This window comes from Limulus polyphemus, unplaced genomic scaffold, assembly GCF_000517525.1.
Source record: "Limulus polyphemus unplaced genomic scaffold, Limulus_polyphemus-2.1.2 Scaffold1622, whole genome shotgun sequence".
Taxonomy (NCBI): Eukaryota; Metazoa; Arthropoda; class Merostomata; order Xiphosura; family Limulidae; genus Limulus; species Limulus polyphemus.
The window spans coordinates 38,201-63,277 of record NW_013667232.1 but is presented as its reverse complement, the minus strand read 5'-3'; the positions used below and the strand labels follow the sequence as shown (position 1 = coordinate 63,277).

The 25,077-nt window shown below is 34.4% G+C and overlaps 1 protein-coding gene across 1 annotated transcript; it reads left to right on the top strand.

Moving 5' to 3' along the window:
* The first annotated feature begins 1,168 nt into the window (after positions 1-1,168).
* On the top strand, positions 1,169-24,390 carry LOC106464338. The gene is made up of 7 exons (XM_013924468.2): positions 1,169-1,275; positions 13,469-13,595; positions 14,131-14,264; positions 15,775-15,865; positions 17,992-18,182; positions 21,897-22,014; positions 23,930-24,390. Exons 1-7 carry the CDS (start codon positions 1,233-1,235, stop codon positions 24,162-24,164), a joined length of 939 nt encoding a protein of 312 aa, XP_013779922.1. The 5' UTR covers positions 1,169-1,232; the 3' UTR covers positions 24,165-24,390.
* The last annotated feature ends 687 nt before the right edge of the window (positions 24,391-25,077 follow it).

Genomic DNA, 25,077 nt, shown 5'->3' with positions numbered 1-25,077 from the left:
AAGGACTTGTGTCGCTGAAGTTTCGTCGGAACGAATTTACGGAAAATTAACTAACGAATGGAGACGTAACAATATATTATATGGCACTTACTTTTGGCATCTTGTTTTTTTTTGGCTGTCGGTTCCCACGAAATTTAAGCCTACTTTTTTATACTGATGGTACTAATACACTAATTTCTGTTTACTTGAATAATACACCTAAGAACATATAATAATAACATGTGCAAAGCAAACAATTCCTAAAGTTTCTAGACCGGAACACCTCGAAAGAAACTTTCAAACTGAATACCGAATATAAAATATTCTTTACTGAAACTAACGTAAGATAATACGTCATTTGATAGCTTAAAACATTATCTTTCTACTGGTTATAAATAATGTAGTACAAAACGTAACATAATTATTGGCAATTTCTGAAAGAAAGTATGTGACAGGTGGGCGTGGCAAGTGGGTCTGATTTTCTAGTTTATGTCTCTGTAAACAAAAAATAAGACTTTGCCTTAGTTTGTTTTGAATTTCGCGCAAAACTATACTAGGGCTATCTGAGCTAGCCGTCCCTAATTTAGCAGTGAAAAACTAGAAGGAAGGCAATTAGTCATCACCACCACCCACCGCCAACTCTTGTGCTACTCTTTTACCAACGAATAGTGGGACTGACAGTTACATTGTAACACCCCCATGGCTGAACGGGCGAGCATGTTTAGTGGGACGGGGATTCGAACCCGGACCCTCAGATTGCGAGTCGAACGCCCTAACCACCTGGCCATTCCGGGCCATTTTGCCCTACTAATATCTATATTATAATAAGTAATTTACATTCAACTCCATACTTCAGAGAGGGGTGGTAAATAAATTAGAGAAGACCAAGAGAAAAAAACGTTATGACTTTCATACCAGAAGAGTTTGGAGATTTAGATATTTCGTTTGAAAATTTATAAAATCAAAACTTATATAATATTAAAATTTGGTTTATTAACAAAGTTTTGATGCGAATTTTATTCTTATACATTAATAGCAAAGTAGTTTAATTAAATTTTGAATGTAACTCTGTAAAAGGTCATGACATGCGCACTTTGATCTACCCGTAGCGAGAGTTTCTCCACCCAAACAGTCAAGGTCATACCCAGCCCTTTAATACGTCATTGTTTGTAAAAGTACATACGCAAGTATGAAAACAAGGCCGTGAGCTGAGAGGCAGCTCACTCTGGGTGTGGGTATACGTTAGTAAAGTCATGTTGAAGATGATGCTGTATCTTATCACTCTCGTGGTGTATGGTAAGTTTAGGATATTTTTTATTTACTGTTGAAACAAAACTTTTCATGTTTGTATAAAAAAAATTAGTTTTACAATCTTCGGCGTCAGATAAAGAAACTTTAATAAAACAAATACTGTTACGAAATATTTGGTCGTGGAAGGATTAAGGAAATCCACTAAGTTTAAATATACTTTAAATGAGTTTAGAAAAATTATACATGTTCTGAAGTTATTTCATTTTAGGAGAAAAATAAATCACGTTATCCTAATTAGTGATAAGATTTGGATGGACGAACATGGCCTAGTGGTTAAGCATGTCTGGACTGTGAATCCTAGAGTTCATGTATTAGTTTGTTATAAAACTCCCCCTCCGTACTCTGGGGCTGAGAGTGCGCTGTAAGAGTGACTTTTAAATCCCCCCTATTCGATGAGACTAGAGTAGCCCATGAGTTAGCGGTGGATGCTGTTTACTAGTTACCTTCCCTCTTAGTCTGTCAGATCAAATTTAGGGTCAACTATGCGCACATTTTACAGTTTTTACAAAATTCTGAAACAAAAAAATATCTAAAATAAATAAGTCTAAAGACAGCTGTGGTCGTCAAACTTGAGATCCACTTGATAAACACGGACGTTTTACACTTTCTATATAGTATAATAAACTCGTCCCACACGTATTTATGTAAAGTTATAAATTATTAATTCTCTTGGAACACTATTTTCTGTGCACACAGTCATTCTGTACGCCAAGAACATTATGTAAAAACAATCATAATAATGATTTCACCTTTCAATGTGTCAAAAAAAAATGTCGGTTTTGTGTTTTTTTACTCTTAATAAGGCAGTGGTTTCTAAAAAGGTCATGTACATTTCTCTACTATCATTTAAACTGGAAAGTTGATGCACACATTCTTGAGACTAAACAATACCGTGTCAAAGAGTATAGGGATCGGTAGATGCACACATTCTTGAGACTAAACTACATTGTTTCAAACAATATAGTGATAGATAGATGCACACATTCTTGAGACTAAACTTCATTGTTTCAAACAGTATAGGGACAGTTGGATGTACACATTCTTGAGACTAAACTACATTGTTTCAAACAGTATAGGGATAGGTAGATGTACACATTCTTGAGACTAAACTACATTGTTTCAAACAGTATAGGGATAGGTAGATGTACACATTCTTGAGACTAAACTACATTGTTTCAAACAGTATAGGGATAGGTAGATGTACACATTCTTGAGACTAAACTACATTGTTTCAAACAGTATAGGGATAGGTAGATCAAGAATGTGTACAGACTAAACTACATTGTTTCAAACAGTATAGGGACAGTTGGATGCACACATTCTTGAGACTAAACTACATTGTTTCAAACAGTATAGGGACAGTTGGATGCACACATTCTTGAGACTAAACTACATTGTTTCAAACAGTATAGGGACAGTTGGATGCACACATTCTTGAGACTAAACTACATTGTTTCAAACAGTATATGAGATGGTAGATGTACACGTTTAATCATGAGATTTTGATGTGTTATTACATTTACTGTAATTATACCAATTTGAAGTTTACTCTTCTCAACAACTGAAACTATGGTTCCACAGAAAATGTCGTTGAAATAAAATAAAACTTGGAGTTCGGTAAAGAAGCAAGTCGTGGTTTACTACATGGAACAGAAGTCTAGTGCTAAAGGACGATTTGTGAAGAGCAATTATAATCGTATGAAAACGGATGCTTTGAAAACAGAAGAAAAACAACAACAATAGAACAAAGTTAATTATCGTTTAGGAATCCAGAGGAAAAAAAAATCCAGATCTGTTAAGAATGAAATGTTGTCTAAATTCCTGTTCTCTCGTTAAGTCTGATTTATATTGTTACTTAATAAAGATTACCATTGCATTTGGTCTCTTATACTATGGTACATAATGTGTACTGGTGTGCAACTGTCGAAAAATAACTAGTGACAGACACTCGAGCTGGTTGCTCTTATGCAGTTTATTTAATGTCTGTCTAGTTACTAATATGTGCAAATATACGACATAGAGACTTGCATCTACAGAAATGTGGTGTGTTTGCGCTTGGAGTTCTATGCAAATATGGATGTTGCATAAAGTAATTCACGAGTGTTGTATGACAGGAAGTATTCAAATACACAGTGAACCCTAATCTCAAGTAATTGTATTAATGATTGTGTAAAGGATTACATATCAAAACTGAAATGTTAAGGAATTAACTACACTGGTCACTGTCCTGTAATGCATCATAGGAAGGTGTGATCTACTTGACATTTCGATTAATGCTGGTGTGAAAATGATTGGGCACAAATATTCAGGTTGTTAACTTTATGTTAACTTTAACTATTCGTTTGTGTGATCTACTTGACATTTCGATTAATGCTGGTGTTAAAATGTTTGGGCACAAATATTTGTCAGGTTGTTAACTTTATGAAAATATAAGATTAACAAGTGAGCTCACACTTCATTTAAAGAAAACTTTGTGATATTCGACGTTTTCATTGATAGCAGTAAAGAATATTTTAACTGGATAAATTCACAATATTCGTGAGTGGCGAAAATTATCTGTAGAAAGTAAAATCCACAGGCAGTAGCTTGCTTATCGTACTAAAAATATTTGTTAGATCCAATGTTTCTGGGAGGGTTGGAAATGTTATATTAAAAAGGTTTTGAATATGTAAATCAAAAGTTACGTGGCATCCACAGCCAATATAGAGTTGTGGTGTAATGGCATGTATCAGAACTACGTTTTGACAATGTTTGACATTACTTAGTGCGATGTCACCTAAAATTGGTAACTTTGGGAAAAGTATGTAACGGCTCTTTTCAACACAAAATATTCATACACTCTGATCATAAAGATGTGTTCAGATTGGGAATTTAGAATTTCCAAAATGGAAATATTCCTTATAGTTAATAGCATTTGAAAACAAAGGAAATATGAATCAACTTAGGGTAATAGGACCATCCAGACGGAGACCTACAACAAGTCATACAGTAGCTCTGGTAAGCAAAGTGTGGCATTTAACGGGTGAAATTTGACGAACATGACGATTAATAAAGTTTAGAGACGGCTTGGATGGGTAGTGAAACAAATTATTACAAATGTACAACGATTCGACAAAATTGTGTTATCAAGGTACCTGATGATACATGCTTGTCAAAACGTTGTACAATTGTAATAGGTTCTTTCACTACCCATTCAGACAGTCTCTAAACTATATTTTCTAAAAAGTGGGTCATCAAATTTAAACCCAAAGATTGGTAGTAAAAGCTTTCCACATGTCCCATGTAAAAGTACACAACATAATCAGGAAGGATCTTCTTATGGAAAAGTAACGCAAGTCACGTGCGCACAAATTTCTTCCATAATAACTGATATTCATGTTATTTCATACAAAGTCATAACGGATGCACTGTCTATAGATTTATTTGCAATTGGTTTCTCAGTGCATATTAACTTCCTTCTTGCACATTAGATGGATTATGGAAAATATGCGAGCAGGAGTGGTGTACGTTACACGTGACAACCTTACACTGGAGCCTTTTGCAAAAGAAACTGTGTTGCAAGGCTATTATCAAGTTACATAGTCGTCAGAAATAGCACGACTGGACATGGACTGTAACGACTTGGTGAGGCTCCAAAATCATTTTAATATAACATAATCAACCTTGTATTCGGTTGTGAATTATATTAACAAAAAAGCAACTTAGTAAGCACAAAGCTTCGCATTGCGCTATTCTGTGCGGTTTCCACTGCGATCATTAAAACCTGACTGTATTATAAGTCCTCTTACGACTGAAATACTGTGGGTGGGGGAGTGTTTCAGTGCGTGATAGTGTAGACTGAAGGTATAGGCTAGGATAGAAAGTAACACCTGTGTCATTAGTGTTTTAGTTATTTGTGTTGAAGCCAGAAATTATTTTTACACCCCTTCTTTCTTCCTTATTTGTTACTGTAACAATCAGACAATCTTCTTCTTCCGTAGCTTTTTCCCGTATCTATACGGGGTCGCTATTTTCGGTTTTGGCAGGGTTTTTACGGCCGGATGCCCTTCCTGACGCCACCCATCCCCCTAATTTAGCAGTGTAAGACTAGAGAGAAGGCTGCTAGTCATCACCACCCACCGCCAACTCTTGGGCTACTCTTTTACCAACGAATAGTGGGATTGACCGTCATATTATAACGCCCCCACGGCTAAAAGGGCGAGCATGTTTGGTGGGATGGGGGCGCGAACCTGCAGATTGCGAGTCGAGCGTCTTACCCACCTGGCCATGCCGGGCCTTGTAACAATCAGACAATGGTTGAAGATTTATAAAAGTTATATTAGGTATTCTCTTGGCAACGGTGAGTAGTACGGCCACGCTCTGGTTAAGTGTGAGACTTTAATGAAACAGTGTATCAGGACATTCATGTGTGCAAGGGGTTCATTTACTACAAACAATATGTACATCAGCAAACAAAAGCCTGTAGAAATACACTTTATCACGACAATAGTTTCAATACTATCTAAAAGCAAGTTCTAATTGGACCATTACAACCTTAAAACCTACACTTTTAGCTGAACTTTTGATCAATCAAAATCTATTTCACACCATATCTTCATTCCTGACTTCTATACAACATCAATTCCTTGATCTTTCTGACTATCTTGTCAAATAATCTGGACAGTTGTGATTTATTTATCTTTGCTTGACTACCCGCATTTATTTTTCCGTTCATGGAAGGAAATAACCTGGAAGGTTATCCTGATATTTACCTGACCTTCAGTCTGGCCAATGGATTAAAATGAGTTGCTGGTCAACTGATCTGAAATACAGGTTCTGGTAGAGGCCACAAACTGATTAGCCATAGGGCGATCACTCATCTGCTGATGACACGATATATCCTGTTAGCCATCAAAAGAAGTAACAAACAACCATCTGTCTCAAAAGAGTTGTCAATTATGGCAAGTACAAGTATTCCCTTCCACTATAAACTTCACCAAATCATGGCTTTGAAATAATGCCAGGCGCAAGCGGTCAGGTGGCCCAAAGCTTGGTGCCTGTGTTGAAGGGTCTATTTTAACTTTACATTTCAAAGATAGTCATTATAATGTTGCATTTTATTGTGTATTATTGTAATTATTTTTCATAAAGGATATTTTATCCTGAATTATTGTAGTTATCTTTATTAAAGAGATGTGTCTTGTACCATATTCTTGTAATTTTGATTTTCGAACTTAAGTTCTCTCTTTGTCATTTAAATGTAGAACCATGTTAATGTTTTGTAGCAGCGATAGCAACTTGCACCAGTTTCACGACCAGTATGTAGTTTCTATTTTACTGAATTTTAAAATTTAAAGTTGGGGATGATCAAAAGCAGTATGAAGGTGAAAAAAGGGAATGATTGTAGTGTACAAAGTATGTTCAGTGTTTTATATTCTCATTTTAGGTGAACGTTATGTTTATCAAGAATTTTCCAATTTGTTCACAAATTGACTTTTCTAGCCGCGTGCGTGTGTGTGTGTGTGTGTGTGGTTTGAGCAAATAACTAATTGCTCATAGAATGTGGCTAGCTCATTTGTGCTCTACTTGCATGTTTTGGTGTCATATGCACTTTCTCGTGGGAATGATAGCTATATTGTAAAATGCACTGCAAAGGTCTACAGAGACCTTTTCCATTGGCGGGTCAGGTGATCCCCTTATTTGAATACCAAACACTGACATTGGTAGCAGATGTCTTCCTCTGAGAGAGGTGACGCTATGGTATCTTTTTGATAGTTGTTCTAATCTCCTAGTCTTATCCAACATTGATTCGGAACTTTGCAATATTCATATTGTCTTCAGATCTTGACCAAGTCTGATTTCTAGGTAAAATCCGTACTGTCTGTCTTGTGTACGCGTTATCTTTGACTTGTTTGTTTTTAAATAAATATTTCTGCCGAACCCAAGTTGTTTACAGATACTATTGAATTTGAAAGGGAAATCGTAAACACCACTTTGGATTCATTACCACTGAGCACAATTTATCAAATAAAACTGTTCTCTGAACCAATGAGTGGTTAATGTTATTCGGTTGCGTATCCTATTTCAAAATATCTTCAATTTTTTTGGCAAATCCGTTTTTAACCAGTCAAAAGTGTTTTAAGAAAAGTTTAGTAAAACCACAGAACTACATAAAACTAAGAAAATGATTCTGTCATGTTAATCCATATGCATCTATTAGCGCCCTCACCATTTTAAAATCTTGCATCATTTTATGCAGGTTATATGTACTATTTTGGAAGTTGTTTTAATCCGAAGTTTGGAGAAATACGCGTATTCAATTGTTCAAAAACCTAAACCCTAACTATTGTGCATCTAAAACTTGTCTTCATTAGTCTGCCGTTTTCACTGGATTTATCAAACAATGTTATTCTGTTTTGATTATTATATTTTTGAAGACCAAGTGGTTATTGTTGAAGTTTTAAAAATGTTTAATAACTAAAAGTAGGTAGAAATGCATACATTTGATGAATATCTCGGTATTTATTTTAGCGAAATAAATAAGATTTACATAATTTGTTTATTAATTATTAAGCACGAAGCTACACAATGGGCTATCTGTGCTGTGTCCACCGGGTATCGAAACCCGTTTTTTTAGCGTTATAAGACTTCATTGTAATATATATTTACTCCTTTAGAAAATACTTAGCTATTAAAAAACTACCATGTTTAACATTTGCAAAAAAAAATTTTCTGACCATTTCCTTGAAATGTTGGGAGACAAAAAAAAAAATTATCCAAACTGGAATAGTGATAAACGTACACTAAACGTATAGTAAATAGGCCAAGGTTTTTTCGTACGAAACTCTTCTGGGAAGAACGCAGACTTGAAACCGGTTCAAAAATACAGCTCGGGCATGTTGCATAAAGAGGGATTTTTTTCAACATGTTTAGTGTATTGTATAACAGCTGCTGGAATGTAGCGTTGACGATCGACAGACGTGGACTACAGACAGTCTTTTAGTTTTTATGTGATATTGAATATGTATATACATATACATAGATATTCTTAAGCAAAGATGTATTTAACTTTATGTTGCTTTCATTATCAGCTTAGGGGTCGTTCACAGTCCGTCATTTTCACAAACCGTACAAAACAAATGTGACCTTCTTCATCCCTTCTTTCTAAAAGCGCACATAAAATGTATTTAAAAGATTTTTGTCAGACATTGGTCATTAAGTGTACGATACAGGGAAGCAATGGTGTGTTCAATATTTGTTGCTGGTCAACATTTGTAAATTATTCCTTCTTTTTTTTTTATTTACTGATAGCAAATGATGTCCTTTAAATAAATTTTTTTGAAAAGTGTACAGGAACATCCATCTCCCCATCACCACCACCAATTCCCTAGCGTACTATTTAAGTTTGTGAAAGTAACGTAAATTGTGAACGACCCCTTACTGAAGCAAGGGAAGGGAAATTATATGCTATACACATAACAGGTTAGCCGGATGTACTCAAACGTCAATAGGAATAATTATATTTAATGATGACTAACCACCACCAGGATAAAGAAAAGAAGAATTACTCAACAGTTATATCAAACGTGTATTAACGTGACTAACTTCCTCGGATGCTAATTCACTCAATAACAGTTTATTTACACAACTAGAAATTCGATAAAAAGTGTTAGTTTTACAAAAAAGATTCTGGAAAGATGGACAACTGTCACTGTTGGATATATTTTGTTCTTACTAAAACCTAACGTGTGAGTTCTAATATTTAATATCATTAGTTCATTATAATCACTAATCGCCCACAGAGCATGATGGTGCAACGATTGCACACGTGTTCTTCTTGGCTCATTGGCGATTTTTTTACGATCTGTCTAACTGCATTGATTAATAACCCTAGCCTCCTCTATTTCCCCCCCCCCCCAATCCTCTACAGTGACTCTCCGGTTATTCTGCGGGCTTATAACACTAAAAACCGGGTTTCGATACTCTCGGTTGGCAGAGTACGTACCATTATGTAGTTGTGCGCTTAACAACAAACAAAACAAACCACCCTTATAGTTACATTAGAACAAATATTTGCGTAGAATCTTATCGAACGCGCGCGCGTATGTGTGAACATATATTTTTGAAATCTTGAAACCTTATTACTTCCTCTATAATACTTTTAATAAAACTTTTTTATTACCGTCCGAAATTCAACATTTAACTTGGCCTTTAACATAAATACTTCAAAACGAAATATATCATCAAAATTTCATAAGCACAAACCTCCAATAGCAGTTTGTGGTCGTTGAAAAATGGTCCTTTAAGCCCAGATTCCGCAATGATATCTAAACTATTAAGAATATCAATTTTGATAAAAAGAGTTAGCACAAATGATCACATATAAAGTGTAATAGACTTAAAATAAGACCCAAAACTCGAACGCTTTCGAATAATTGACTATTCGTCTCCTGAAGAAGAATAGTCAACTATTCGAAAGCGCTCGAGTTTTGGGTCTTATTTTAAGTCTAAAGTGTTAAGATATTTTCATTGTAGATCCATGTCCTTCCCTAATTTTGAACCGATGCGTTACAGTCTACAGAGAAGGCATCTAGTTAGCAGGAAACTTCCAACCTTAGGGCTATTCCTGTCTGACAGAAGTGGGATTTGACTGTCACTCTTATACCGCACCTACAACCCCAAAGTGCAGATCGCATTTTTGCCGCAGGGGATATGAATCACTACCATACAGGTCCATCATCCTGGCATCGAGGCCACTCTTGCTGATCCTTTGGCAGGCGCTGAATAATACCTTCCAACATCTACACTGACAGTGTAGCTTCACATAACGTCAGCCTTGAAGGGGACGTGGTACGCTGAAAATAACATTTCACTGTAAAATTCCCCGAAGACGGCGAAAGCCTTGAAGATAATTATGATACGTAACGCACTTAAACACGTGTACATGCTCAACTGCTCCCCAGGGTCACTGTTGGCATATGCATATATGTGTAACTAGATGTTAGTTACAAATATTTTAATAACAGTCGCTTGTAGTAAAGTCCTATATAAAACTGTGCATACACCCAGTTTAAATAGTTTTTAATAGTATATACTTTTAATATCGCACGGTTTCACAACTGACTTCACACAACAAACTGATATACATACACATGTATAATCCTTTGTACAAGCTTAGACAGTTGCATCTAATTTCAAATGGAACTTCGTTCTCAAACATTGCAAACCTTTTGTGTAATAATAACGTGCCAAACTGAGTTTAGGATGATGAAAGATTAGGACCTCAGTCAACACTATTTTCAGCTATGGGTGCATTAATAATGTTACAGTCAACCCAACTATTCAGTTCATAGTAGCCGTGTAGGCGGTGTGCGTTATCTACTGGTTTATCTCTTTCTAGTGCAGCAGTTGTAAATAATATAGTATGTTTTGTCATGGCATGGAAACATGTTGTGTCTAATTACATTTTTTTAAGCAATTATTCACGGAACCTTTACCACCATTCACGATAAAAGCTCGAAATTTATAGTGATTAATAGGACTAGAGAAGAAGAAAAAACGCCTTTACTCTTCAGATTATACTTTTTTTTTTTTTTTTTTTTTTCTAACCATTGGGGCTTCATTAGGGCAAGTATAAAAACTATTAATCTGTTAGTAACTTAGATTATTAAAGTAATTATATAAAATTAAAAAATAAACGTGCGAAGGAAAAGCAGATAATATTGTTATAAGCTATATTTTTAATGTTGTAACTTAAGTATTAGCAGGAAGTAGCTGTGGGTCTTTAATGATGATATTAAGATCAGAAGATTTAATAAAATCGGCCTAAAATAATGTAAGGGTGTGATTTAAAGTATTCTAGCACATTCAAAGCTGGATTATAAATATCAGATAGTTGAAATGGGAAGTCTTTCGAGATAATTGAATCCACCGGTGTTTTTCGTGAAATATTTGAATCTGTGTATGTTATCGTGTTGTTGAATTACGCTAAACATCCAAGTTGATTGGTTTTTATTAAGATAATTTGTAACGTAGGCCCCCAAAAAGTTACGACATTGTAGAAATGTTAGAAGGAAGAAATAGATAATTCAAAAGAATTCGTCAACGAAAGAACAGCGATATAAAAATGTGTTATATTTCGACCACACTACATCTGCTGTATCCTTGCCGACGAGGCCTTTTCCGCAAATGCCAGGTTTCATCAGGCTAACTGGGATAAAACAGGCATAGTAGTGGTCGGGGCGTTATTTATATTGTTAATTTCGTGAACAATTGTTATGGTGTGCACTATAAGTAAGTGAACTGTAATTATTATCAATTTTAAGTTATCAAAGTTGTTTACAAATCAGAATTAGGTAAAATTAATAACACTATTATTTATTAGCCGCAGCATAGCAGCTCATAGAATGGCTCCGAGTTTTGTGTTGTATGTTTTTAAGTACAAAACGTTTAGGTCGTAGCTCCATCTCTTGACCGATTTGAGATCTAATTACAGCCTCGGCTATTGAGGATTCCCTCTTGTTTTTAACACTACAGTAGAATAAGTAGATTTGTGCAATTTTGTTAAATCCAAGCTTGCGTATTAGTTTGTCTTTTCTTTAATTCACCTTTACTACTGACCCCCCAGTGGCACAGCGGTATGTATTGTAGTATGTAGTATTCATACCTCAGTGGGGGGGGGATTTAGAAAATTGAACATTTTCTAAAGAATTTTTTTTCTGGGAAGCAAAAAAAAGTGTTCGGATTGTTCTCTTTTGTCATACGTAATTCATTGCATCAAACTGATTGCATCCCAGTGGCACAGCAATATGTCTGCGGATTTACAACGCTAGAATCTGGGTTTCGATAGTCGTGGTTGACAAAGCACAGATAACCCATTGTGTTGCTTTGTGCTTAACTTCAAACAAAATGATTCAATGTACAGAGACAAAAATTTTCATAAATTTTACTCGTATAAACTGTAATGTTTTTTATGAAAAAATAATAGTTTTTAAGAACTCCAATTTCTCAGTACTACGTTTAAAAATTACATCAATAAAGATAAAATCAAACCCTCGCATACAGTCCTAGTGAGAGTCGTGTTCTTGTTGTGAGAGAGTACTTTATTTAAAATTGTGTTCTATTATAAAGAAATGGTCGTTGCACATACCACAGTTATCTTTCTAACTGTCAGTATATTGAATACCGAAAGTGTGAATTTTTTTTTTCATGGATTTTTGTTTGTGATGTCATTCAACAGGTGGTGCAGGAGTTTTGATTACATACATAGATGCTAAAATACACGCTACATCCATTATAGTAAGATTTGATAGGTTCGGTTGCACCAAGTTACCACTGGCCTGGCATTACAGAGAATCTCGAGTAGGAAAATTGAGAAAGAAAACTAGATTACTAGCATATAATAAACTGAAATCTGCAATAATTAAAATTCATGAGATGATCGTTTGTATATCCTCGCTGTTAACCATTCAAAAGAAGCCACATGTCCAAGCTATTAGTACTTTCACAAATACATTTAAAAGATGTCTAGGTCTAGTGTAGCTTTTTCAGCTTTTTGAATGTCCTAATCTTATGTCCCTCAAAACGTTGTATTTACATTTTCTTTCTTTTTCGCAAGAGCTGTTTTAATTTTTTCCTAAAATGTTTGCGAAATGTTATGCAAAAAATATGCATCTCCAAAGAAGCGGCTGAAATAGAATTGATTCTGAAAATCCTTGGGCATTTTACCCAAAAGAAACTATCATACTTGATATTCAATACATCTGATACTTTTATTACAGACAAACATGACTGAAAACGAAATGTTATGTAAAACAACCTGTACAGTCACGTAATACATTTTGTGGAAATTTTTAAACTTTAAAAGTATAAATTTTAAACTATTGACACTATTTTTTCATTTAGGTGTTCCAAGGTGTTTAGTGTTATACCATTCTCTCTGTAACACGCTATATTGTTATACTATTCTGTGTAATTTGTTGTATTAAGCATAGCTATTTAGTGCAGTTATCATATATTCTGTGTAACATGCTGTAATAACCCTCAGTTAATATTATTCCTAAGTGTTTATTGTAGTTATTCTATTATCAGTGTAACTCACTTTATTAAGCTTAACTGTTTAACATTGTTATATTAGTCTTAGTGTAACATGCTAAGCGAGGCACATTTTGAATTATACAACGAATTCATTTGATTCCAGTTGGGCAGTTTTGTTTAGCCCACGACTGTGAAAATTCTATGGCAGAAAAATGCAGGAAAAATGTACTTCAGAAAATGGAAACAGAAGCCAGTTTGTTCTCCCAAACCGACAAAGACGACTTTTGCAGGTATTAGTGATCTGATCTTACTTTTGCAGGTATTAATGGTCTGATTTTTAATTCATTATAGTCCCTCCATAATCCTCCTATCAGTTACCTTATTGCCTTCACTTTACACCCGTTTACGTTAAGATTTATAGAAACCTTTACATGGGTATAATTACCCGAAAAGTATGGGCGACATGCGCGTTTCAAAAACATGTGACATAATTTGAATACGAGATTAAAAATTAGGATTAAAGCTTTTTTAAAATTACAATTTCAATTTAAAAAGTATTTTTCACAGAAGTTATAAACTTAACCTGAATACTGAATGTTGTTTTTGCTAATGGAATTATTATTATTATTATTATGGCCAAATTAATATTATTCTAAGCGCTCACTTATTCTGACTGGTTCAAAATTCGACGTTTCTGCCATTGTAATACTCACTGAAACACCGCATTAACGTATAAGTTAACTAAACCCATATGTGTTTCAGGGAAGATAATAAAACGTGAAGTTTATGATGATATGTTAATATTGTGATGTGATATTTTTACAGGGTTTTTCATCACAACATACCATGCCTACTTAATGAATTCTCACTATGTGAGAACAACGATATCAACGAACAAACTAGCAACATCTTGCATAAGGGACGAGATTACATGAAAAAAATGTGCAACCAAAATAAAGGTAATAAAAGTATGATATCAATAACACAACACTTTTATTTTAATGTTATACTATGATTATCATTTTGTTTGTTTATCATTGCAATATTAGATATCAGTAACTTAACAAGGTGTTAAAGGAATCGAACATTTTGCGCAAAGAGTTGAACAATCTAGATTTACTATTAGTTTTATATATTATTATTGTTAAGTGTTTTTCTAGCAGGTCATGACATTCAAGTAATTTTAACGATCAGTGTAATTTCTCCTCAAAATATATTTAGTTTCATATTGTTCAACAATTAATTTCAATACATGTGTATATCTGAATCCTTCTCGTCCAGTTATAATTAAACCTAGGCCATGAATGATAATAAGCCCAATACGTTTATTTTATTTCACCAATAAAATTAGTTTAATTCGTATAGTCAAATTATTTAGATCTACAGTAGATACTGTGAATTAACAGTATTAAAATAACTAACTTTGAAAATTTTCTCCGTCATCAAATGGAAAACAATGAAACCTGAATATTGTTCAATTAGAATAATTTAAGTGTTATACTCAAGATTTCTATGATGAATGCCAACTCTTGTTAATATTGCATCACTGAGTGTTATACTCAAGATTTCTCTGATGAATGCCAACTCTTGTTAATATTGCATCACTGAGTGTTATACTCAAGATTTCTCTGATGAATGCCAACTCTTGTTAATATTGCATCACTGAGTGTTATACTCAAGATTTCTCTGATGAATGCCAACTCTTGTTAATATTGCATCACTGAGTGTTATACTCAAGATTTCTCTGATGAATGCCAACTCTTGTTAATATTGCATCACTGAGTGTTATACTCAAGATTTCTAGGATGAATGCCAACTCTTGTTAATATTTCATCACCGATAGCTTCTGTAAAATATTCTATATTTATATAACTAATTGTGTGCCAGACGTCTCTTCAAAGCTCTTTTTTTATAGATGAAATAGGATAACGATAACATGTCACTAAGATTAAAAGTGAAAGGCCTTTAGTGCAAAAGTTAGTGTGGCTAAGAGTGGACAACTAAGATTATTTTATTTCATAGATTAAATACTAAAATAATAAATAGCACAAATTATTATATATATCGCCGTGTCTACAGCGTGATAGCCTTCTTACAGTCTGTGCATAACTTTCCTGTCTACAGCGTGATAGCCTTCTTACAGTCTGTGCATAACTTTCCTGTCTACAGCGTGATAGCCTTCTTACAGTCTGTGCATAACTTTGCCGTCTACAGCGTGATAGCCTTCTTACAGTCTGTGCATAACTTTGCCGTCTACAGCGTGATAGCCTTCTTACAGTCTGTGCATAACTTTGCTTCTAACTCCTGGTATTCTTCTTCTATCAAACTCTTAGGATTCTCATGCAATTTTAATTAAACTGTAAAAAAAACAAAAAAAAAAACAAACTTACCGACTTACATTTTCTGCTATAACGTTAAGTCATAGCTCTTAAGGTTATTAAACCCTACTGTTCTTTATTTTATCATAAGGTTGGGAAGGAAGTGTTTGTTTTCAGTCATCCCATATAGAAGACTGCGAAGATCCAGCGTTGATGCCCTCGCTGTCGGCTGATAATTGTCGGTTGGTACATTTGTTTCAGATTAACGTTTTCCATGATGTTAAACCCTATAAATGGATCATTCTATTAATTATTTTCCTACCAGAAGTTCGAGTTGAGTAAATCCAACCAGGAAACGCCCTATTGGCTCTAAGTGGCTTAAAGTATTCTTAGTTTTTACTTTTCTAAGATAATTCCAGGATTATACGATTCATGAATCCTAATCGCCGCTAATAAATCGGTTGTCTGAACGGCGTTATTTCACCTTTTCTATTTGCCCTTCTATACTGCTAAAAACCGCGTTTCGATACCAGTGGATAGGCATAGCACAGATAGCCCATTGTGTAGCTTTTATGCTTAACAACAAACAAACTTTTTTACAAAAAATAAAAAACGGCTAAAATGAGATAGAAAAAAAATTAAAAGCAACGTTTCGCCACTGATGCCACGTGAACAGTGGCGAAACGTTGTTTATAAATATATTTTTTTCTATCCCATTTTAGTTGTTTTTCAATTTTGTAAAGTGTGGGATACCTCCAACATTTGTGTTTAATAAACAGATTTGTTCTTCTTGTTAATATTATTATTGAAGCGGTTTAATCAATGTTTTTCAATTATTAAATCAAATCTTGAACGAGATAGCGTATTCGACAGAATCGTAGCGTGAGTTCTCGAACCTCCACTTCAATCAGTGCAAACAAAAGTTATTTGATAAGAAGAAATTTCGTGTAAAATTATTAATATGAATGAGAGAGAATTTCCAACGATGGTGAAGTTAACTCAGGTTTAGGAATGCTAAGCAAAAACAAAATAAACTCGGATAACAAACACATGTAGTTTGTAACAAAATTCTATATTTGACCCAAAATGGGTTCGAAACCCCGTTCCACCAAACATGCTCGCCCTTTCAGCCGTGGGGGCGTTACAATGTGACGATCAATCCCACTATTCATTGGTAAAAAGAGTAGCCCAAAAGTTGGCGGTGGGTGATGATGACTAGCTGCCTTTTCTCTACTAAATTAGGAACGGCTAGCTCAGATAGCCCTCTTGTAGCTTTGCGCGAAATTCATAACAAACCAAACCAATGACTAAAACACAGTGCCAAGTTATCTAAGTTGGCACGTTTATTTTTGTCTCGTCTAGCTGCTGGGGTTGACAAAAGTTCGAAAAGATCTGGCAACGGAGATCAGTCAAAGACCCCCTCCCCAGTGTCACAGCGTACTTACAACGCTAAAAACCGGGTTCGTGTGGTGGGCAGAATACAGATAGCCCATTGTGTAGCATTGTGCTTAATTACAAACAATCAGTCAAAAGATCGTGATAGTGTAATTCTTCTACTTAGCAGGTATTTAGGTTTTATGTTTAAACCAGTGGTGTTCAAAGATCAAGCAGTTTTCCTTCTTGAAGAAGAAGAAAAAGAGTTCACAATATGTACTATTAGTGGTCACGAAATAAATACTGTGAGTCTGTGACCTGTATTTGTTGATACACGCTATGAACAAACTACTTGTTTCAACATGCAATTAAATATCAATTTTCGATCGCAAAAATTAGAAAACGGTTTTCAATACTGTTACCCGCATGTTTTGTGATGGCCAAGCGTGGCTCAGTGGTTCACGTGTGCCTTATGAATCTGCGGGGCGACATTTCGAGCTTCGCACTTTTGGGCCATGTGTGAGTTATAAGGGTGATGGTAAAACCCCACTATTCTGTTAAACAAGAGTCGGCAGTGGGTGCTATTGACTAGCTGCCTTCCTTCTATCTTATCAGTTCATAATCGGGAACAGCTAGAGCAGGTAATCCTTAACTAGTCACAAACAAACAAAACATGTCTAGTGATACCTTTACCAGTTGTACTTAATATGACATTTCTATAGTTATGTTTAATGTCTTTGGTAGTGTAGAGAATCGTTGAAAAAAATCTACCTGATTAGTTTGAAATTGACCTTTTTTGGTTGATATTAAAAATTAACCCAAAATATAACTGTAAACTTGTATTTGTTTTGTTTTTCGAGTATTTTGATACGACTCAAAAGTATAATTTTTTATCAGTAGCTTTTCTTTTTGAAGTTTTTTTTCAAAATAACATTCGTTATTTGAAGTGTAATACAAACTGTTGATGTTTATTTACTCGTTTTGTACCAACTAGAAAATACATGTATTACAAGGAGTGCGTCACAAAAAAGCTGAAGGCCTGTCCTAAAGAAAAGCTGGACTTGTTGGGTGTCTTTCTGGTTGACAAGTTTGGAGAATTAGTGTGGCAATGTCCTAGAGTTAACCAGACCAAAGGCATGATGGACAAACCTTACGCTCAAAAATTGTCTGTACCTTCTCAGGAAGGTAGGTGTCGAAGTGAAAAAAGGAATGTTATTTTCTATAATAAAGTTCTGAGTTTTGTACCTCAAACGTCTAATGATTTCTTAATTTTAGCGCTCAGTGGTGAACAAGTTGTTAATTGGTGATAACTAATAAGTAGTCATGATTCAGTTATTAGTGGCAAAAACAGGTGGAGCTTATTAATAAAAGACCTTAAAAACTAGCTGTATAAAACATTAGGAATTCTTTTTATTTCTAGAACATTATATATTTACCATTATTTTATTGTTCGTATCTGTCGTGGTAATAAGTTCCAAACGTCATTTATTAATGTATAATCTAAATATACTACAGGAGTGACTATTGTAAACATAGGGGGATTCTCCTGTGAAAGGTACTCTAACCTACTAAATTGATTAAATTCCTCTTTACTGGCAGCACTTTCCACAGACTGACCTCTCTCTAACGTGTGCAACAGAACTTATTATGTATTATTAATGGTAAAACTATTCAGTGTTGCCCTTCCTTGTGGACCGTGTTAGTGATAGTGGTATCAATTTAATAATATGCTTTTATTATAATAGTTCAACATGTGATTGCTAAATGAAGTTTCATGAAAAACGTGATTACAAAACAGGGGTGTGTCACTGTTCTGGGAAGTGATTAGGGACTAGCCTATATTGATTATAATAACAATACAGTAGGTAGATATGAAGTGAGTTTAAATTGATACGCTTACAATGATATCTCATGAATAAACGTATCCCAGCATCTTTTTCTATAGCACAAACTGAAAAAAGCAGCCAAAACATACATTTGGTTGTACAGGTTAGTCGAAGAATACAATGTAATATTCATAGAATACTACTTAGGCCTAAGAATTTTGTAGCGATTTAACTTGGATCAGATAATAATGTGAGGTATATTCAAGTATCAATGGAATAAGTCCACTTAATAACAGAACATTCGGTCAAGATATCTACAACGAAGTGACATTATATCCCTTAGTAATTGAGTCATACGAATGACTGAAATAAAGTCTAAATACGATGTGAAACTCAAAATGAACAATATTAAGGCAGATTCAACACAAACAATGTGTATACTTACTTTGTTTACATGAGATTTTTGCTTTTACTGGATCTTCTATCTTCAACTGACCATGCAGAATCCGTGTACTTTGCAATAAATGTATTTACTCAGAGCAACTGACACTAATCATGTTACTGGTTATTTTCGTTCAAACATAGTTAAGACCATAACCTCAAGATATCACATGAACTACCATTAGAGAAAATTGCTGTCAACATCCTTACATAATGTGCAGCATATCACTCACGGGCAGAACAGATATTATCTACTCAATAGTAACAAAGGCAGCTAGAACGAAATCAACTCAACGGTTTCTCAAACGCATATTATGTGAAACATGAACATATACAGAATTAATAATAAATTGGATTGCAGGTTTAAATCTTGTCATCGAACATGCTCGCACTTTCAACTGTGGAGGCGCTATAATGTGACGGTTAATCCCACATTTAATTAATAAAGAGTATCCCAAAAATTAACGATGGGTGGTGTTGACTTCCTGTCTTCCGAATTAGGGATAGCTAATGCAGTTAACCTTCAGGTACATTTTTGCGAAATTCAATAAAATGAATAATTATTGCAGGTAAAGCTAAGCCTAAAGTTTCAACATTAGGCTTAATACTCGATCGATAGGTTTACCCTATGACATTATATTGTGTCTTAGGTTTAACATAGTGTTAAATGTTAAGTTATGGGTTACAGGGTACTGAAGTTGTTAAATATTAGATTAAGAAATGAATTTATATCTATGAATTTATATATTGTAAGAGTTTAAATTATTATTTCTATTTGGTAAATGCTGAGAATATAATACACCAGTAAATTATTTACGTTAGTAATTCGTTACATGCAAGTCTTAACTGTAGAAATAGTAAGTAGTCATATAAGTATTAGGCAATAAAGAAATTTAGTGTTAGATTAATCTATAAACTGTGAAATAGCTTAATATTTATTTAAATATACAATTATTCACTTATTGGGTGGATAGGTTGGTAATGGAGAATCAGGACTAATGAACTTCATTGGGGTTAAAGGTTGTTCTTGCACGACTGGATGGGAATATATATTGACTGACTTTGGGGATCCTAAAAAACGACTCAATACTCCACATTTGCAGAACTTAATTACTTAAGCTGAAGATAAACTAGATAACTTTTAGGAAGAATGCGCTATTAGATGGAGAAAATAGAACATTAGGAAAAGAAATCAAGAAAGAAATGGATAATTAAGTTAGAGGTTGCTTTGAGGAAGGATTAGAATTAGTGCTTTGTTTACAAGGAGGCGTACCGGTTAAAAAAAAAAGTCAATACAAGTAGGTTCAGTTAGCATTCAGGTATCAGTCTTTCAATAGATTTGAATCTTTGAATACTTGCAGGGAGGAACGGAATGATTAAGAAGTTTACATAGTGAGAATTTTCTCATTAAATATACTCTATTTTTATTGGGGTGCATAGTAACGTCGGGACTAGAATTTGCTTGCCAGGTGCTAAAGTAGAAGACATGGTAGTGTGTTGGCAGTTTAATAGCTGGTACCAAAGAGCACCTTCTTTTCGTCGTGCATGTAGTAGCGAATGATGTTGAAAATCGGAAATTAAAGGAGCTGTTCAAAAAGTGTAAGGTTTAGGGATAGAAATAGACGTGTGGCTCTTTCGAAATTGACTCCTCGTATTAGATGTGGCCATGTGTGAAAGGATTACTTAATAGGATCGAAAGATTAAGAACTAAAGATATTCACCAAAGATAGTTTAAAAGTAAACTTGCATAGTGAAATATACAAATGAAGATTAGCTAGAAGATTTAAAGCATAAGTTAAGTAATATTTTTAAAGATAAGTGTCAGATTTGTAGATGAACAGTTGATTCAATAATAAGCTTATGTGCTATTATTATAATGTTAGGAGTATTAGAAAAAAATAGATGAGTTCAGGGCTCTGTTTGAAACGGGAGGTAAACAATATAATAGAAATTATTGGAATTTGAGAACATTGTTAACAGAGATTATTTTGAAATTCCAATTTATAATTAATTTTGATAGTGATGGAGTTTTTTAAAGAGAAGGTGGGCTGTCTCTTTGTGTAAGGAATGAACTGTATTCTGTTGGAAAGAGAAGGTGGGTTGTCTCTTTGTGTAAGGAACGAACTGTATTCTGTTGGAAAGAGAAGGTGGGTTGTCTCTTTGTGTAAGGAATGAACTGTATTCTGTTGGAAAGAGAAGGTGGGTTGTCTCTTTGTGTAAGGAATGAACTGTATTCTGTTGGAAAGAGAAGGTGGGTTGTCTCTTTGTGTAAGGAATGAACTGTAATCTGTTGGAACTTGAGACATAAAAAAAAACATACTCAAGATGTTGAACCCGTATGGGGTTCAAAACAAAGGTTTCAAGAATACAAAGTTTTTAATTGGCAATTTTTATAGGCCACTTGATTAAATGATGTTAATAAGAAATTGTATGCAGAAATAAAGGTGTTGCTAATAGGAATAGTGATGCAATAACTATGGGAGATTTTAATTGTTTAACCACATTGACTGGAATTTTACTGCTGCTCGAAACGTCGCCAAGTTAATAAATTATTATCATAGTTTTTAGAGGTGATTTATTTTTCTCTAAAAGTCTAATTTATTTTATATTATTGTTACTTTACTTCACACAGAAATGGCTTGTCTTTCTGAAGTAGCCGAAGATTTGAAGGGATGTACATCCAAAGTTGAAGAATCTTCACGTATGGCAGAAGAAAAGGAAGGGAAAGAAAAGATTCACTTCATGTGTTGGTAAGCCTTAAAACAGTTGTTCAGTATATTTTAGGCCGGCTGTGGCTTAATGATATGCGTGCTGTAGTGGGGGATCCGAGTTCGCGTCCCGTTACTGAAAAAAAAGTTGCATAGGTCGTCAGTGTATTATAATAGTGATTGTCCAATCCCACCATTCGATTAGAGCAGCCCAAGAGCTGGCGATGGGTGCTGTTGACTAGCTGCTTTCCCTCTAGCCAACCATTTCAAAATTAGGGCCAGCTAGCACAGGTAGCCCTTGTGTAGCTTTGCGCAAACATCCGTAAAAAACAACAACAACCAAACTCTGTCTTTCAAGTACCACCTCCTTACACTGAATACATTAGAATAAATGGGTATAGAATTTTTGTGACTGTACTTTTCTTTATCCTTAGATGCTGGATATATGTTTAAGGTTTTACTCTCATTTTGGTCTAAAAAATAACAAGCTTTTAAGTGCCTTTGGTGCCTTACACAGGAAAAGAAAAAAAAAACTTTTTGTGCTTGATTGCCATACGAAGATACAGTTCAAAACTTCCCACAATTTAATTGTCGAACAGGGAAGAAGTCCACATTTTTTCTTACAACACCCTGCGCGCACGCATATGTGTGTATACTTGAATAAATATACTGTTGTTGAACGATTATCAATCATTTTCAACACCTACCAACTTACTAACTGTATACAAACGTTTCCCACCCTTGATCCCACTGGTGTAATAACTAACAATTTATCATTATTTCATTCACGTTGCAACATCATAGCATTGCTATTTTATATTTAGTAGTTAAATATTGACGAGCGTAGAAATCTTGTATCTGTTATTTCTTATGTAAGAGTATGGTAACATGTTTTAGTTCGAATTATAGACAAATATACATAAAGGTAGAAAGACAGGCGGATAGAAATAACACAAAGATACAAACACAGACGTACGTCTGGAATAAATAGAGAAATGAAGTTAAACAGACAGACAAGCAAATTGAGCGATAGACAAACATGGATATATATATAATAGACAGACAAGCAAATTGAGCGATAGACAAACATGGATATATATAATAGACAGACAAGCAAATTGAGCGATAGACAAACATGGATATATATAATACAGACAAGCAAATTGAGCGATAGACAAACATGGATATATATAATAGACAGACAAATTTCTGTAGTTCTTCAACTTTTACTGTATTGATATCGAGAAGTCAAGTCCATAACTTCAGTTCCGTTTTTTTCTTGTATATTTGAGCTGCTAACACTCGTACTTTTACTGACCGTGGGCTATAAGCGGTTCTGTCCTGGATGCCTTTACTTTTGCACGATCTACCGTCTTAGCATGCTTAATTTTTTGGAATATCGCAAAGACCACTTGTCTAAACCACAGAAACAAAAGTGTCCCTTTGAGATATTGGTATACATGTGCACCGGATACAATATTAAATAAAAGTGTCCCCTTGGGTTACTGGTATGCATATGCACAGGATACAGTATTAAACAAAAGTGTCCCCTTGGGTTACTGGTATGCATGTGCACAGGATACAGTATTAAACAAAAGTGTCCCCTTGGGTTACTGGTATGCATGTGCACCGGATACAGTATTGAACAAAAGTGTCCCCTTGGGTTACTGGTATGCATGTGCACCGGATACAGTATTGAACAAAAGTGTCCCCTTGGGTTACTGGTATGCATGTGCACCGGATACAGTATTGAACAAAAGTGTCCCCTTGGGATACTGGTATGCATGTGCACCGGATACAGTATTGAACAAAAGTGTCCCCTTGAGTTACTGGTATACATGTGCACCGGATACACTATTAAACAAAAGTGTCCCCTTGAGTTACTGGTATACATGTGCACCGGATACAAGATTCATTTGAGAGCGAGAACAATAACTTTTTTTTCTTTCTTTTCCAGCATGATGAAAGAAACAGAGATGTGTATCCGCCAAGTCCTGCAGAATAAATGCAGCGATTTCCTCGAGAACCTCATGAATAAGGCCATGGGGCAGATGCTAGAAACTATGGAAATGACTTGTAAAGATGTCGATATGGACACTTGTGGTAGTTCTTCCATTTCACCCCAAGGAGTTCTGATAGGTGTCTTGTTACTTACGATAATCTCTTTCCTCAAAGTTACACATGCTGCATGAAATGTCGATATATATATAACTTTTCGTATGTTTTACTTACAAAATATTTACGACATATTATGGATTGTAACTTAATTTAGTTTAGCGCGTGGTTTCCTGCTAAAAGTATTATAAACAGATTTTGTGTTTTATTAACAAGTTATATTAATAAACCTCAAGTGGGAAGCACGCTGTAGGAAAAGTTACAACATTTCGTCTCTGTTCATATTTACGGACAAAAAAAAAAGTATTCTAAACTTAAATTTCGTTTTGATATTTTACCGTCACACATTGTTTTTAATTTGTCAGCCAATCTTTTGAGCATATATTCATCTATTATTAATTACGATTTTTGATATGGTAAATGTATTTTTAAGTTCTTATTTGTTTATTTACTTATCTTCTCCCAAGTTTGATATTCCCAATGATGCTATATTTCATCCAACGCTTTGTAGCAACTTGAGCAACAACTGGTTTATAACACCGGGCAACAAAAATCTTTATCTGCTACTATAAAACATACAACTGTTTATGAACAATTTGACGACACTGTTTCTAAAAATCATGTTGAAAATTACTAATCTCCTCTAGATTTATTCAAAATATTCTTATATATCGTGAAAAAATAATTTATTTAATAACTTTATTTATCCGTTGAAAATTGCATTTAAGAATGTTCATAAACAATACATAATAGTAAAACAAGTTTAAAAAAAGCAATGAGTATAATAAGATTATATACTTAAAATATATTCAGTCTATGTTCAAAACTTTCATCATGGTATTATTTTTTGTTACAAAATATCTCCTTGACTTTTTTGCGCCTTTTGTGTATGTTCTAAGTTTCACGCTGTAAGAACCAACAGTAATCTCCCATCAACGCAGGAATACATCTTCCTTTATCTGTGTTCCATTATATAAATATCTTGGTGGA

Excerpts from the sequence above, each read along its gene's own strand:
- LOC106464338 (XM_013924468.2), top strand. The coding sequence starts at position 1,233 with ATGTTGAAGATGATGCTGTATCTTATCACTCTCGTGGTGTATG. Across the intron at positions 15,866-17,991 it reads CTGTCGGCTGATAATTGTCG|AAAATACATGTATTACAAGG; the intron begins GTTGGTACATTT and ends TGTACCAACTAG. Across the intron at positions 22,015-23,929 it reads AAGATTCACTTCATGTGTTG|CATGATGAAAGAAACAGAGA; the intron begins GTAAGCCTTAAA and ends TTTCTTTTCCAG.